Here is a 12,397-nt window from a genome sequence, read left to right on the forward strand (position 1 = left end):
TTATTCAAGGAATACGTTTTGAGTTTCTGAAATGGAAAAAAACAACTGCAGATGTTAAAATTTGGAACAAAAGCAGGAAAACACCCAGAGTGGAGGTGCAGTAGTTTTCAAAACATTTGGGATGGGGGTCGGGTGGGCGGGGGAGAGTGGGCTGCAAGACAAAAATACAATAGTAAGTTAAAACAGGTCAGGCAATATAGAGCATTAGAACTGACCATTGGTGAGGTATTTTCAAGAAATATAATAAGAAAATGACATAAGCATGATCATGGAAAAACAAGGAGAGAGCAATTTACCTGATGGAAAATTCAGTGTTCACTCCAGAAGACTCCAAAGTATATATTGTTCCCCTACTTTATGTTGGATCTCAGTATGGCAGTGGGGAAAGACACGGATAGACAGTCAGAATAAGAATAGGATTGAAAATTAAAGTGTCATGCAACAGGATAGTCAGATAGCCAAGTGTTCTGCAAAAGGACCACCCAATTTACATTTGGTTCATCCAATGTAGAAGGGACCACATTGTGAATGCCATCTGCTTCACTTGGATTGAATATGGTGGTGGGAAGGAAAGAATGGAAATGGATTGCATCTCTCCCAGAAAATGTGCCATAGGATTGGGGGTGGATGGTTGGGATGGACTAAGGAATCAAAAAGTGGTTAGCCCCTGTGAAATGCAAAAACAGGAAGAGCAAGGAAGATGTGACCTGCAGTGGAATCATTTTATGAATTGGAGGAAATTACGAAGGATAATATGTTGAATGTGGAGGCTGGTGGAATGGAAGGTGGGCATCGGAGGACATCTATTATTGTCCTGTCCTGGGAGAGAGGAGTGAGAGCAGACATGTACGAAGTCAATGAAATGCAGTTGAGAGCCCCCATCACGATGACCGAGGACGACCCATGTTTCAGGAAGAGGGACATTTCAGAGGCAACAGAGTGGGTGCCTCATCATTAGAGTAAATACAATGGAAATTAAGTATCTGAGAAAAAGGGATGGCATTTTTACAGGTGGCAGAACAAGAGGATAATCAAAGTAGCTTTGGAATCTGTGGCTTATAAAAGATGGTAGTAGCCAGTCCATCCCTTGAGATGGAACCAGAATGAAAAGGACGGCGTAAGAGATGGACTATGTTAATGTGAGAGAAATGTGGAAAATGGCAACAAAACTAATGGCATTTTCAAGTTCTGTATTGGTATAGAATGTGGCACCAATGCATGATATACACTAATGTGAATTAGGTACTAACTCTTTATCCCTGGGGCCTGCCTTCAAATCTAGCTTAAAATGTGCAAAAGGCTCCTCTGTGCTGTGAGCAGGCTAAGCTTGAAGAATTTCCTACTGGTCTGGACGTAGAAATTGCTCAAACAATCCTTTATTCAGCATCCACTGACCACACAGAAACCACAGAACCTGCAATCAGGAAAAAGCAATTTAAATATTGTCTTTTGATGCTAAAGTTTTTGAACTAACTTTCAACTTCAAGGGTATTGTGAACCATGTTCTCTTTTCATTGCCTGAAGTTTAAGTAACCCAATGAGTTCCTGAAGAGGGGAAATAAATCTCATTTTCAAGGCAAACAACCGGTGGAAAAATTTCACAACAAGAATATCATGAAAGTAATCTTTTTATTTGTTTTTATATATATATTCTAAAGCAGAAAAGTTTGACAACGTAAAGATAACAGCATAACATCTGATAGTCATAAAGAGCCTATCGAAGGGGTCGCGTATTCTGTTGACGAGAACACATTAGCAATACATATATATATATCCTTAATTCAGACACAGACTAGCAAGACATTCAATATCTGACATTCATCCTTCTAAAGGCCACTTTCGCAAAGATAGCAGAATCATCCCCCAAACTGCATTTGGATCTTTAGCATAGATTGCCTGGATGAAGGTTGATGCATTTGATCCTCCCTTAGTTGGGATTATATGTTTATATCCCCACCCAAAGAGTTTCCGCTAAATTAGGTCTGGAACAGTGGATGCTAGGGCTTTGAGGGTGACTAGGAATTGGAGCCTGAAAGGGATATGGAGGTGGATACTAAACCCTGAACAGGGAGGCAAAAACTGGAATTTAACATACAGGCAGGTGTATTTGCCACAGACTGTCCAAACTGTGCACATTATGAGGGATCCTCTGTAACCAATGTCATCAGCAGGTTCACCAATTGATATGCAAAATGTTCTAGAAACATAGTGGAAGGGAAATAGAAATCCCGATAAACATTTTACATTCCTTATTTGAATTATTTTTTCCTAGTCCCAGCAGACAGCATGGAATGACCATGGAATGCTAGTATCGCTGCCAGGAAAGAGTCCATATACCTACAAAATAATGAAGACATTACCCAACCTCAGAAAACAAGCATCGGCCTGATGTAATGTGCCCACCATTTAACGTTACAGTCTATATCTCATGGAGCAGGAATGTTGGTTCAAACACAATTTCCTGTAAAGTTCAATGGCTGGTCTATAAAGGTAGTATTAAAAATTAAAATCAGTTCAATAACACCTGTCATAGAAAGGTCCGCTACATATACATTGTAGCTTGTCATAAGGAACACTGAAACAGCAGCAAAAAAAACAAATTGTTTCAAATATACAATTGGCCTAGCGGCACCTGAAGTTGGGCTAATTTTTTTAATACATCAGCATATTCCAAAGTTTTTTAAAACGTCAATGGGGTTACTAGGTCTGGAACGTTTGATTTATAAGGGGAGGCTGGATATGCTGGGTCCTTTTTCCCTGGAGTATTGGCTGCTGTTGGGAGACCTTATAGGTGTTTATAAATTCTTTTCCCCAGTGTAGGGGAGTCTAAAACTAGAGGGCGTAGGTTTAAGGTGAGATGGAAAAAACTTAAAGGGGATTTAAGGAGCAACATCTTTTACAAATGTATACGGGGCGACCTGCCAAAGGAAGTGGTAGAAGCAAGTATAATGAATACATTTTGAAGTGTTGGACGGGTACATGGACAGGAAAGGTTTGGAGGAATATGACGCATGTGCAGGCAAGTGTGACTAACTCGTGTAGGCAAGTTGATTGGTCTAGGCGAGTTGGACTGAATGCCTATTTGTGTGCTGTATGATGCCATGGGCAATGATTTTAAAAAGTGATTCAATTGATTTAATTTGAGCCAATAAACCAGATGCACAAATTAACTGAAAACAGACAACCTGAAATAAAGAGCATTTAGCACACTGTAAATGGCAACTTGGAAACTGATATTAACACAAATGGATTGTGGTTATTGCATTTGTCTCAAATCAAATTTGTTTCAAATCTGTACATTCCAGAGGGACATGCTCGTTCAGATAGCTGATAAATCCAGGTGCAATGGAGCTCAACTGCTCTGAATGGACCACAGGGGAATTAATAAATCAAAAATAACATTTTTGGGGGAATTTTTTAGCTTGGATGATTAATGCTCAATTTATTCTATTTAAAATCAAGGTCACAGATTATGGACACGAAAAATACGAAGAGAGATCAGATTAAATACTTTTATTGTCACATGTGACAAGTCACAATGAGACACAGTGAGATGCTTTGTTTTAGGGGTACAGGGGTACAATAAGAAAATAGGGTCGTATTTTAAATTCAGTCATCATCTTATTGAAAGGGATAACGAGCCTGAAGAGTCACGTTGCCTGCACTTGCTGCTGTTTTCATATATGGTCCTTATATTTACATTCCCATTTAGAAAAGAAAATCATATTTTGTACTGTGAGACGTGCAGGGAAATTAACAATAGCATGAAAGGGGGTAGAGTAGTGCAGATATAAAGAATGGACTAGGTAAACCTGTATGATTTCATCAATTGCTGCATTGCTGTCACATTGACTGTCTCCTCAGGAACACATGCCTCTTGTGCAGTCCCCTCGGGATCCAGTTCTGCCTCACTTCCTTGCTGCAACGGTACACCCAGCTTCTGTTCCAGCATCTGAAACAGCCTTTGGCCATTCTCCCTCTCGCTGCTGCTCAGGAAATCCACACTCAGGCCAAACCGTTGAGTCTGAGAAAGGTGCAGCAGAATCCAATAAATTGCTTGAGCATCTTCTGGTTGGAAATGATTACAAAGTATGACTAGGAATTCACCAAGGAGTCCAAATCCTATTTCGGCACAGAAGATACTTTCTAAGAGCTGGGCGCCTAAGGTGAGAAGGAAGGCATATTTCTCTGGTCCTGTACAATAGTATCTTCTCCAGTCACGGTTAAACTCCGCTGAGGTCTGAGGCTGCGAATCTGTGTGCTGTGATTTGGAAAGAATTAGCATTGTAACGGTCTTCATTGTGAAGCAAAATGAATTAAAATACAATGTTTTCAAACAATGTTGTTTTAATGACAAGGCCAGTCAAGCCCAACCAGTCTCAACCCCATTCTGTGGGGACATGGGTTCGTAACAGAAAACAAAAAGCAGAACACTCATGGAGGTGACATGCACAGCATTTGTTAAATCAACACAGCTATACTTTTGAGAATGAAGCAGTGCACTAAGGTAGTGTCAATGGAGCTCTACTGCAGTTGTCTTTTGAGTAACAGGAGTCTTTAACCTTAACATTAGGTATCTAAAAATCTTGCAATGATGTTAATGGATATATAAACAGTGATTGCCTCAGTGGCAGGAAATGAAGGGGGAAATACTCTGAGCCTAGTGATGTAGGGAATGGATGAACATGCAAACAACAAACTGATGTTAATAAGAATTGAGCTCTATTGCACTTGGATTTACTACCTACCTGAACTGGCATGTCCCTTATGCGGCCCAGTAACTAGCATTTAACAGGGATTAGAGGATTACTGTACACTGTTGGGGATCTCCATTACAGGAGACAACCCTAGCATCCCTCCCATAGCAGGTTTGGGGGAAGATGGAATTGGAAACTATGGGAACATAGATTCTATATAGAACATAGAAATTATGGGAGGCTGGAGGCAGTCCTGAAGAGTCCTGTCCCAAAGAAGAGTCCTGTCCCGAAATGTCACATATTCCTTTTCTCCAGAAATACTGCCTGACTGGCTGAGTTTCTCCAGTATTTTGTGTCTAGCATCTGCAGTTCCTTCCTACACAAGATGTATTAGGAAATACTTAACAGAGAGAGTGATCCATTCATGGCTACTGAGAGAGGTCTAGAAATCAGTTAAGGAGCATTTATCAGCTTTGAATTTATCACTGTATCTCAGGAATTTTGAATGTTGATTGGCTGAACGACCTTCCTCATAATTCTCTTGCACCATCTTGTGAGGAAGATCACAATGATCAGGAAAAACATAAAGAATATGGCTGTAATGTGATGTACTACAGAGAAAACAAAGGGAAAGATTATCAAAAAAGAGGCTTAGAAACGGCAGTAATACTCCTTAAAAGTTATTTATCTAAAATGACCATATAAGTGGCAGGGCAGTTAAAACCATTTCCCATATAACATTTTTATATTGTCATATATGGTATTTGTCGAAATAGTCATTTGGCCCTACATGTACATGCCATTATTAACATTCCACATCAGTCTCTCCTCGCATGTGCTAACATGACTACATACTGTATTTGGCCCTACCAACTACAAATGAACATCCAGGCACATACCCTTCAACATTAATATTGACCTTAGTCCCAATATTTCCAGGTGATCCCACAGCCTCACCAGCTTTTTGTGGAAGAGTACTTGAACCTTTCATTACCCTCTACAAGAAGAATTTGTTTTTACTGTTAGTCTAGAATAATCCAGCACTAATTTTAAATTTTGCTTTCTTGTTTTAGACTTTCCCACCAGATAAATGTTATTGCTAACTGCCCTTCCAAATCTCTTAATCCTGATAAATATTTTAACTGGATTAATTATTGCAGGATTCTAAGGATGATAATGTCATTGTCTCAATGCACCAGAATCTCCTTATTCTGGTATTGAATACTGACCTTGGATAATCCCACTGGAACACTGGCCTTTGCACTTTTTACCCCGGCACGTGAATTCCAGGGTTGATTCCTTGCTCCCAACTTGTCTCGCAATTCCAGGGGCTTGAGATGTGAAGCTAGCACAATATCCCTACAGAATTTAAAGTGGTAAAATAGGATTTACTCACTGCATTTCATCACATTTCCATCTCTATGAACTTCTAAAATTTTCCCATGGCAAGCAAAGTTAAAAGGAAAGACATGAAATTAAATAGGAATTACACGTTGAAATTCTCTAATACGGAGTTCTGTGGACCGGCATGTTTTGAATGTATAGTCTCGCGGCAAGCCACGCGCGCGGCGGGTGTGTCCCGGCGAGCTGAGTGGGCCCAATCCACCCGCCGAACAACTGCGCCGCTGACTGGAATGCGCCCCGGTAGGCCCAACTCGCCCCACAGGCCTCCCAGGGGACTGAGGAGAAGCCGGGTGGCGAGGCTTGTCAGGGCCGAAGAAGCCTCAGCAGCAGTGGCAGCAGGGATGAGAGCCTCAGATGTGGTGGGAGCCTCGGCGGCAGGAGACTCGGCAGTGGTGGTCCTCGCGATCATCCTGCGATCAGCAGTTGATGAGCGTGAGGGGGGAGGGGAAAACAATGGGGACCCGCCGTGAAGAACAATGGAGGACCTGGCATGGGGGGACCGCTGTGAAGAACAATGGAGGACCCGGCGTGGGGAGACCACCGTGAGGGACGGTGAGAGATCAAAGGGGGACCTGGTGTGGGGGCACTCTAGTTTTAGAATTCTCTGCCCAAGGGATAAGCCTCCGTTCATTTGTTTGTTTGTTCGTTCGTTCGTTCAGGTTAAGGCGCTGTGTACACACGACAGCCAGCCAACAGTCGCTTGTCTTTTTCTTTTTTTTCACTTTTAATTTCAAGTTTTCGTGTACCTTGTTGTGTGTTGTGACAGTTGGCAGACCAATTTCCCTCCGGGAGTGAATAAAGTTCTGTATTAATTAGTTCCAATATTTATATCGTATATTAAGTAACTCATTCTAACTAAGATCTAACTAGGATCTAAAATTAACTAAGATCTGTATTAACCTGTGCTAATTAACCTACCAGTGCAGCTTTTGAAATCTCAGCCAACGGTAAACTCAATTAACAGCATTTTCAAATGACAGAAACTTAGGTTACAGACAGTTTTTGGAACCTTTACATGACCTGGAGAGTGTCTATATTTAAAAAGAACAGTTGTCCTTGCTCAGAGGAAGATGAGCAAGATGAGGAAGATGCTCTGGGGCAATTTCTACAGTCCAGCATCAGGCAAGTCCAAAGCATGCCAGAATATAGAATTTCAATCAATCTTATAATTTTCTATGTATCACACCCACTGAATTCCACACCAAATGTAAAAAAGCATTAGGGAGCTTTTAATCAAGCTAAGAGTTCTATTAACAATTTTTTTTCCAAATTAAAAAAATAGAATCTGCCTCAGGTTGTCAGTAATGGCGTCATTTGGTGATGTTTCTGGCACAGAACAGACACAAATAATTTTAAAGTGAGGGTAGAAAGCAAAATATCAAATGTGTGAAGTGATAGACAACATCAAATACTGCTTGGATTTGTTAAAATATTGAAAATATCAACCTACAAAAGCCTCGGTGACAGACTTTGACTGTCTGATGCCAATTCTATCTGCATCCATTGCTACTCAATGGAGCTGCACAAAGGAGCTTCAGAACAAGATTTTTCTAATTACTGGGCTGACTCTTTCTTGAAAAGTAATTGCATGTTAATGACACAAATTAATTAATCGGCAAATAGGCAGAAAGTCTAAGGTAAGAGGGGTCACACCACCAGCTTTAAATCCCAGAACATGCTGTCTGATTTATGCCATTCTGCTATTTACTTCACAAAGAAAGCATTGTGCATTTTGCCCACTGTTAGTTTTACAAACATGTTAGATTTGCTTGTTAATTTAAACTAATTACGGGAAAGCAGATCTCATGCATAACAGTGCAAGGACTCTAAATAAGGTAATGTAAATGTAATCCCAATTAATCTCTGCCCCGTGAGAACAATTTAAATTGGGATCATATTACAACTGGAAGTACATTTTTCTTAAAGACTTCTGAAATTTCAAACTTTAAACTTTTGCATTTGATTTCGCTTCTCTATTTTTTCCTTGCTCTCAATTCAATCTTTTATTTCCATTTTCTGCATGAGATTAATTTTGCTTCTCAATCCTGCAGTTCTTAGTCTCAAACACTTACAGTGCTGCCCTGAACCAATCCTAAATCACTGTTAGTTGTGAAATGAATGTCCTTCACAAAAGATGTAAACTTCCCAATATATGAGTACCTACAACATCTGAATGCAAATTTCTTTGGTAGATTTATCATTACCTAAATTCTTCATATGATCCAACTTTCTGATGAATAGCCCTAAACTTGGCATCATTTTCTCGTTTATGTTTCTCATCAAGTGTCAAGGCTATTTGTAACTCCCGTTCCAGAGCCTGAAAATCGAGGGTCTCACTTTCTTCCATTTGTACCGACTTGAAAACAGAAAGAGATTTGATTGTTAACGTACAGATAGTGGGGGGGGGGGGGGGGAGAGAGAGTTGGGAGGTGGTACAGATGGGGGGGGGGGGTGATTACAGATGGGGGCGTTTCGGATGGGAGGGGGTTACAGATGGGGGGGTTACAGATGAGGGTACAGATGGGAGAGTACAGATGGGGGGTTACAGATGGAGGGTAGTAGATGGGGGTGGTGAAGATGGAAGGGGGAGGTTACAGATGGGAGGTTGGTTGGATGGAAACGCCCCCATAGCAGATGGTTGGACAGTTGGATAGGCACTTGCATAGTCAAGGCACAGTCAGAAGCATACGGAGTTAATGCGGGGCAACGGGATAACTGTAGATGGGCAACAAGGCATGGACTCGATGGACTGAAGTGTCTGTTTCTACGAGTACAACTGTACGCTCTAGCCCGAGGCAGTCCCCTGGGTACTAGGACGCTTCCTCTCGGCCCCATCCCCCGTGACCCGTGCCCTCCGCTCTCATCGGCCCGATCTGCCAAAGCCCCCCAAACCCATCCAACAGACAATAGACAATAGGTGCTGGAGTAGGCCATTCAGCCCTTTGAGCCAGCATCACCATTCAATGTGATCATGGCTGATCATTCTCAATCAGTACCCCATTCCTGCCTTCTCCCCATACCCCCTGACTCCGCTATCCTTAAGAACTCTATCTAGCTCTCTCTTGAAAGCATTCAGAGAATTGGCCTCCACTGCCTTCTGAGGCAGAGAATTCCACAGATTCACAACTCTCTGACTGAAAAAGTTTTTCCTCATCTCAGTTCTAAATGGCCTACCCCTTATTCTTAAACTGTGGCCCCTGGTTCTGGACTCCCCCCAACATTGGAAACATGTTTCCTGCCTCTAACGTGTCCAACCCCTTAATAATCTTATATGTTTCGATAAGATCCCCTCTCATCCTTCTAAATTCCAGTGTATACAATCCAACGTACAGTGCCCCTGCCCGCCGCACCCCTGGTGGTCCCGGCACCGGCCCGATCCACTGGGCTCGGCCGGCAGCAACGCGAGGTGGTTGGCGTTGCTAAGGTCCGGGCCCAGCCCCTGCATCGCCAGGCTCGGCTCCACACGGGGGGGGGGGGGGCGGTTGGCGTTGCTATGGTAGGCCCCTGGGCTCGGCTCGGCCGACAGTAACGCGGGGGCAGACACAAAATGCTGGAGTAACTCAGCGGGACAGGCAGCATCACACTGGAGAGAAGGAATGGGTGACGTTTCGGGTCGAGGCCCTTCTTCAGACGGGGTCAGGGGAGAGGGAGAGGCAGAGAGATAAGGAAGGAGAAGGTGCGAAACGAGGCAAAAAGCCATGGGATGCGGCTCAAGGAAAATGAAAATAGATCATTGTTAGCTGGAAGAAGGAGACAACAAAGCAAACAGATATAAAATGTAAATGAGGAGAGTCAGACTGGTCGGAGAACTGGGAAGGAGGGAGGGATAGAGAAAGAGAGAGAGAGAGTCACAGAGAGAGAGAGAGTCACAGAGAGAGAGAGAGTCACAGAGAGAGAGAGAGTCACAGAGAGAGAGAGAGTCACAGAGAGAGAGAGAGTCACAGAGAGAGAGAGAGTCACAGAGAGAGAGAGAGTCACAGAGAGAGAGAGAGTCACAGAGAGAGAGAGTCACAGAGAGAGAGAGTCACAGAGAGAGAGAGTCACAGAGAGAGAGAGTCACAGAGAGAGAGAGTGAGTCACAGAGAGAGAGAGAGTGAGTCACAGAGAGAGAGAGAGTGAGTCACAGAGAGAGAGAGAGTGAGTCACAGAGAGAGAGAGAGTGAGTCACAGAGAGAGAGAGTCACAGAGAGAGAGAGAGTCACAGAGAGAGAGAGAGTCACAGAGAGAGAGAGAGTCACAGAGAGAGAGAGAGTCACAGAGAGAGAGAGAGTCACAGAGAGAGAGAGAGTCACAGAGAGAGAGAGAGTCACAGAGAGAGAGAGTCACAGAGAGAGAGAGTCACAGAGAGAGAGAGTCACAGAGAGAGAGAGTCACAGAGAGAGAGAGTCACAGAGAGAGAGAGTCACAGAGAGAGAGAGTCACAGAGAGAGAGAGTCACAGAGAGAGAGAGTCACAGAGAGAGAGAGTCACAGAGAGAGAGAGTCACAGAGAGAGAGAGTCACAGAGAGAGAGAGTCACAGTCACTTGAAGTTAGAAAAGGCAATATTCATACCGCTGGGTGCAAGCGGTTGGCGTTGCTTGAGTCCGAGTCCGGGTCCGGCTCCGCTCGGCCAACAGTACCGCGGGGTGGTGGCGTTGCTAGGGGCCGGGTTCTCCACTCGGCCGGCAGTACCGCGGGGTGGTTGGCGTTGCTAGGGGCCGGGTTCGGTCCGGCTCCGCTCGGCCAACAGTACCGCGGGGTGGTGGCGTTGCTAGGGGCCGGGTTCTCCACTCGGCCGGCAGTACCGCGGGGTGGTTGGCGTTGCTAGGGGCCGGGTTCGGTTCGGCTCCGCTCGGCCGGCAGTACCGCGGGGTGGTTGGCGTTACTAGGGGACGGGCCCCGCCCCCTTTACCGGGCCGCGCGCGTCGTTGCCTTGACAATGGGCCTGCTGCCACGTGACACAGCCCGGCGGCCGCCGCCGCTGAGCATGCCGGAGAGGAGGGGCTTGATAGCCCGCGGCCCGAGGCCTGGGCTCCGGCTGCGGAGTGGGCACTGAGCCCCTTGTTTGCCTGTAGATAGCCTGGTGGTTGAGTGGAGTGGTCTGCCGCCGCTGACGCGACTCAGGCACCAGAGGCAAGTAAGGCTGCGCTTCTCCGTTGTTAGCTGCCCTGAGGCGGCCGCAGTCGGTCCCTGCCGCTGGGCCGGGCCTTGCCTCCTCCACCATACCCTTTAGCTCAGACCAAGTCCTGGCACCATCTTTGTAAATCTTCTCTCCACTCTTTCCAGCTTAACAAAATCAGTCCTTTTGCAGGGCTATAAATGAAAACAATGCCAAATGTGGCCTCACTAATGTCTAGTACAACTGTAACAAAACATCCTAACTTATACTCAATATCCTGACTGATGAAGGCCACTGTGTCAAAAGCCTTCTTGACCACATGATACCACTCTCAAGGAACTATGTACCTGCACTCACAGATCCCTCTGCAGAACAACAGAGGGATCTGCAGAACAACAGAGGGCCCTGTCATTCACTGTGAAATTCTTGCCATGGTTTGACTTCCCAAAGTACACCCCCTTGTATGTATCTGTATTGAACTTTGTTAACTATTCCTTGGCCTCTCTCAACTAAATCCTGCTGTAACTTTTTGATGAACATCTTTCCTTTTTATGATACCACCCACTTTAGCGCATTTCTGCAAACTTACTAACCATGCCTTCTATATTCACATCCAAATCATTGATTTAAAGCACAACAGCAGTGGGCCCAGCCCGGAGGCATACCTCTAGTCAAAGGCCAAAAACAATTTTTGAGCAATACTCTCTGCTTTCATCCATGAAGCCAATTTTCTATCCAGTCAACTAGCTCTCCCTGGGTACCATGCGAGTGGCTCAAGGTTGCAGGGTTGGCCACACGATTTTACAGCGTGGAAGAAGGGCCATGCTGACAATACAAAGTGCAGCAGTTACTAAATTGGTCGGACAGCATCTGTGAAGGGAATGGATATCCAAAATTACTTTTGTCCATTCTATTCACGGATGCTGTCTGACCTGCTGAGTTCGTACTTCAGCACTTTTATGTTTTGCTCAAGATTCCCACGTCTGAAGTTCTGTATGTCTTCCTTGTGAAGAATGCTAGGGCAATCTTTATTTATTTTTTCTAGATCCAGGCTCTTGAGTTCTGGAATTTCGTCTTTTTCTCTCCATTTTGTTCAGTGTGTGCATGTTATGTTTATAAATGGAAAATGGCAATCCGAGTCTCTACAGCATTTTCTATTATTCTGTGTAGGGAGACCAGATCCTCAATCATGGTCAA

At 44.2% G+C, this 12,397-nt stretch overlaps 1 protein-coding gene across 2 annotated transcripts; it reads right to left on the bottom strand.

The window, feature by feature from the left end:
* Nucleotides 1–1,626: 1,626 nt before the first annotated feature.
* Nucleotides 1,627–11,036, bottom strand: dnaaf19 (dynein axonemal assembly factor 19). Of its 2 annotated transcripts, none has more exons than XM_078424767.1 (4): nt 10,654–11,036; nt 8,306–8,457; nt 5,927–6,056; nt 1,627–4,261 (listed from the first exon to the last, which is right to left on the bottom strand). In XM_078424767.1, exons 2-4 carry the CDS (start codon nt 8,446–8,448, stop codon nt 3,803–3,805), a joined length of 732 nt encoding a protein of 243 aa, XP_078280893.1. In that variant the 5' UTR covers nt 8,449–8,457; nt 10,654–11,036; the 3' UTR covers nt 1,627–3,802. The 2 variants fall into 2 exon arrangements, with proteins under 2 accessions (XP_078280893.1, XP_078280894.1); XM_078424768.1 differs by lacking the exon at nt 10,654–11,036 and adding an exon at nt 9,432–9,553.
* Between the last annotated feature and the right edge of the window lie 1,361 nt (nt 11,037–12,397).

Source organism: Rhinoraja longicauda, chromosome 29, assembly GCF_053455715.1.
Source record: "Rhinoraja longicauda isolate Sanriku21f chromosome 29, sRhiLon1.1, whole genome shotgun sequence".
Lineage (NCBI taxonomy): Eukaryota > Metazoa > Chordata > Chondrichthyes > Rajiformes > Arhynchobatidae > Rhinoraja > Rhinoraja longicauda.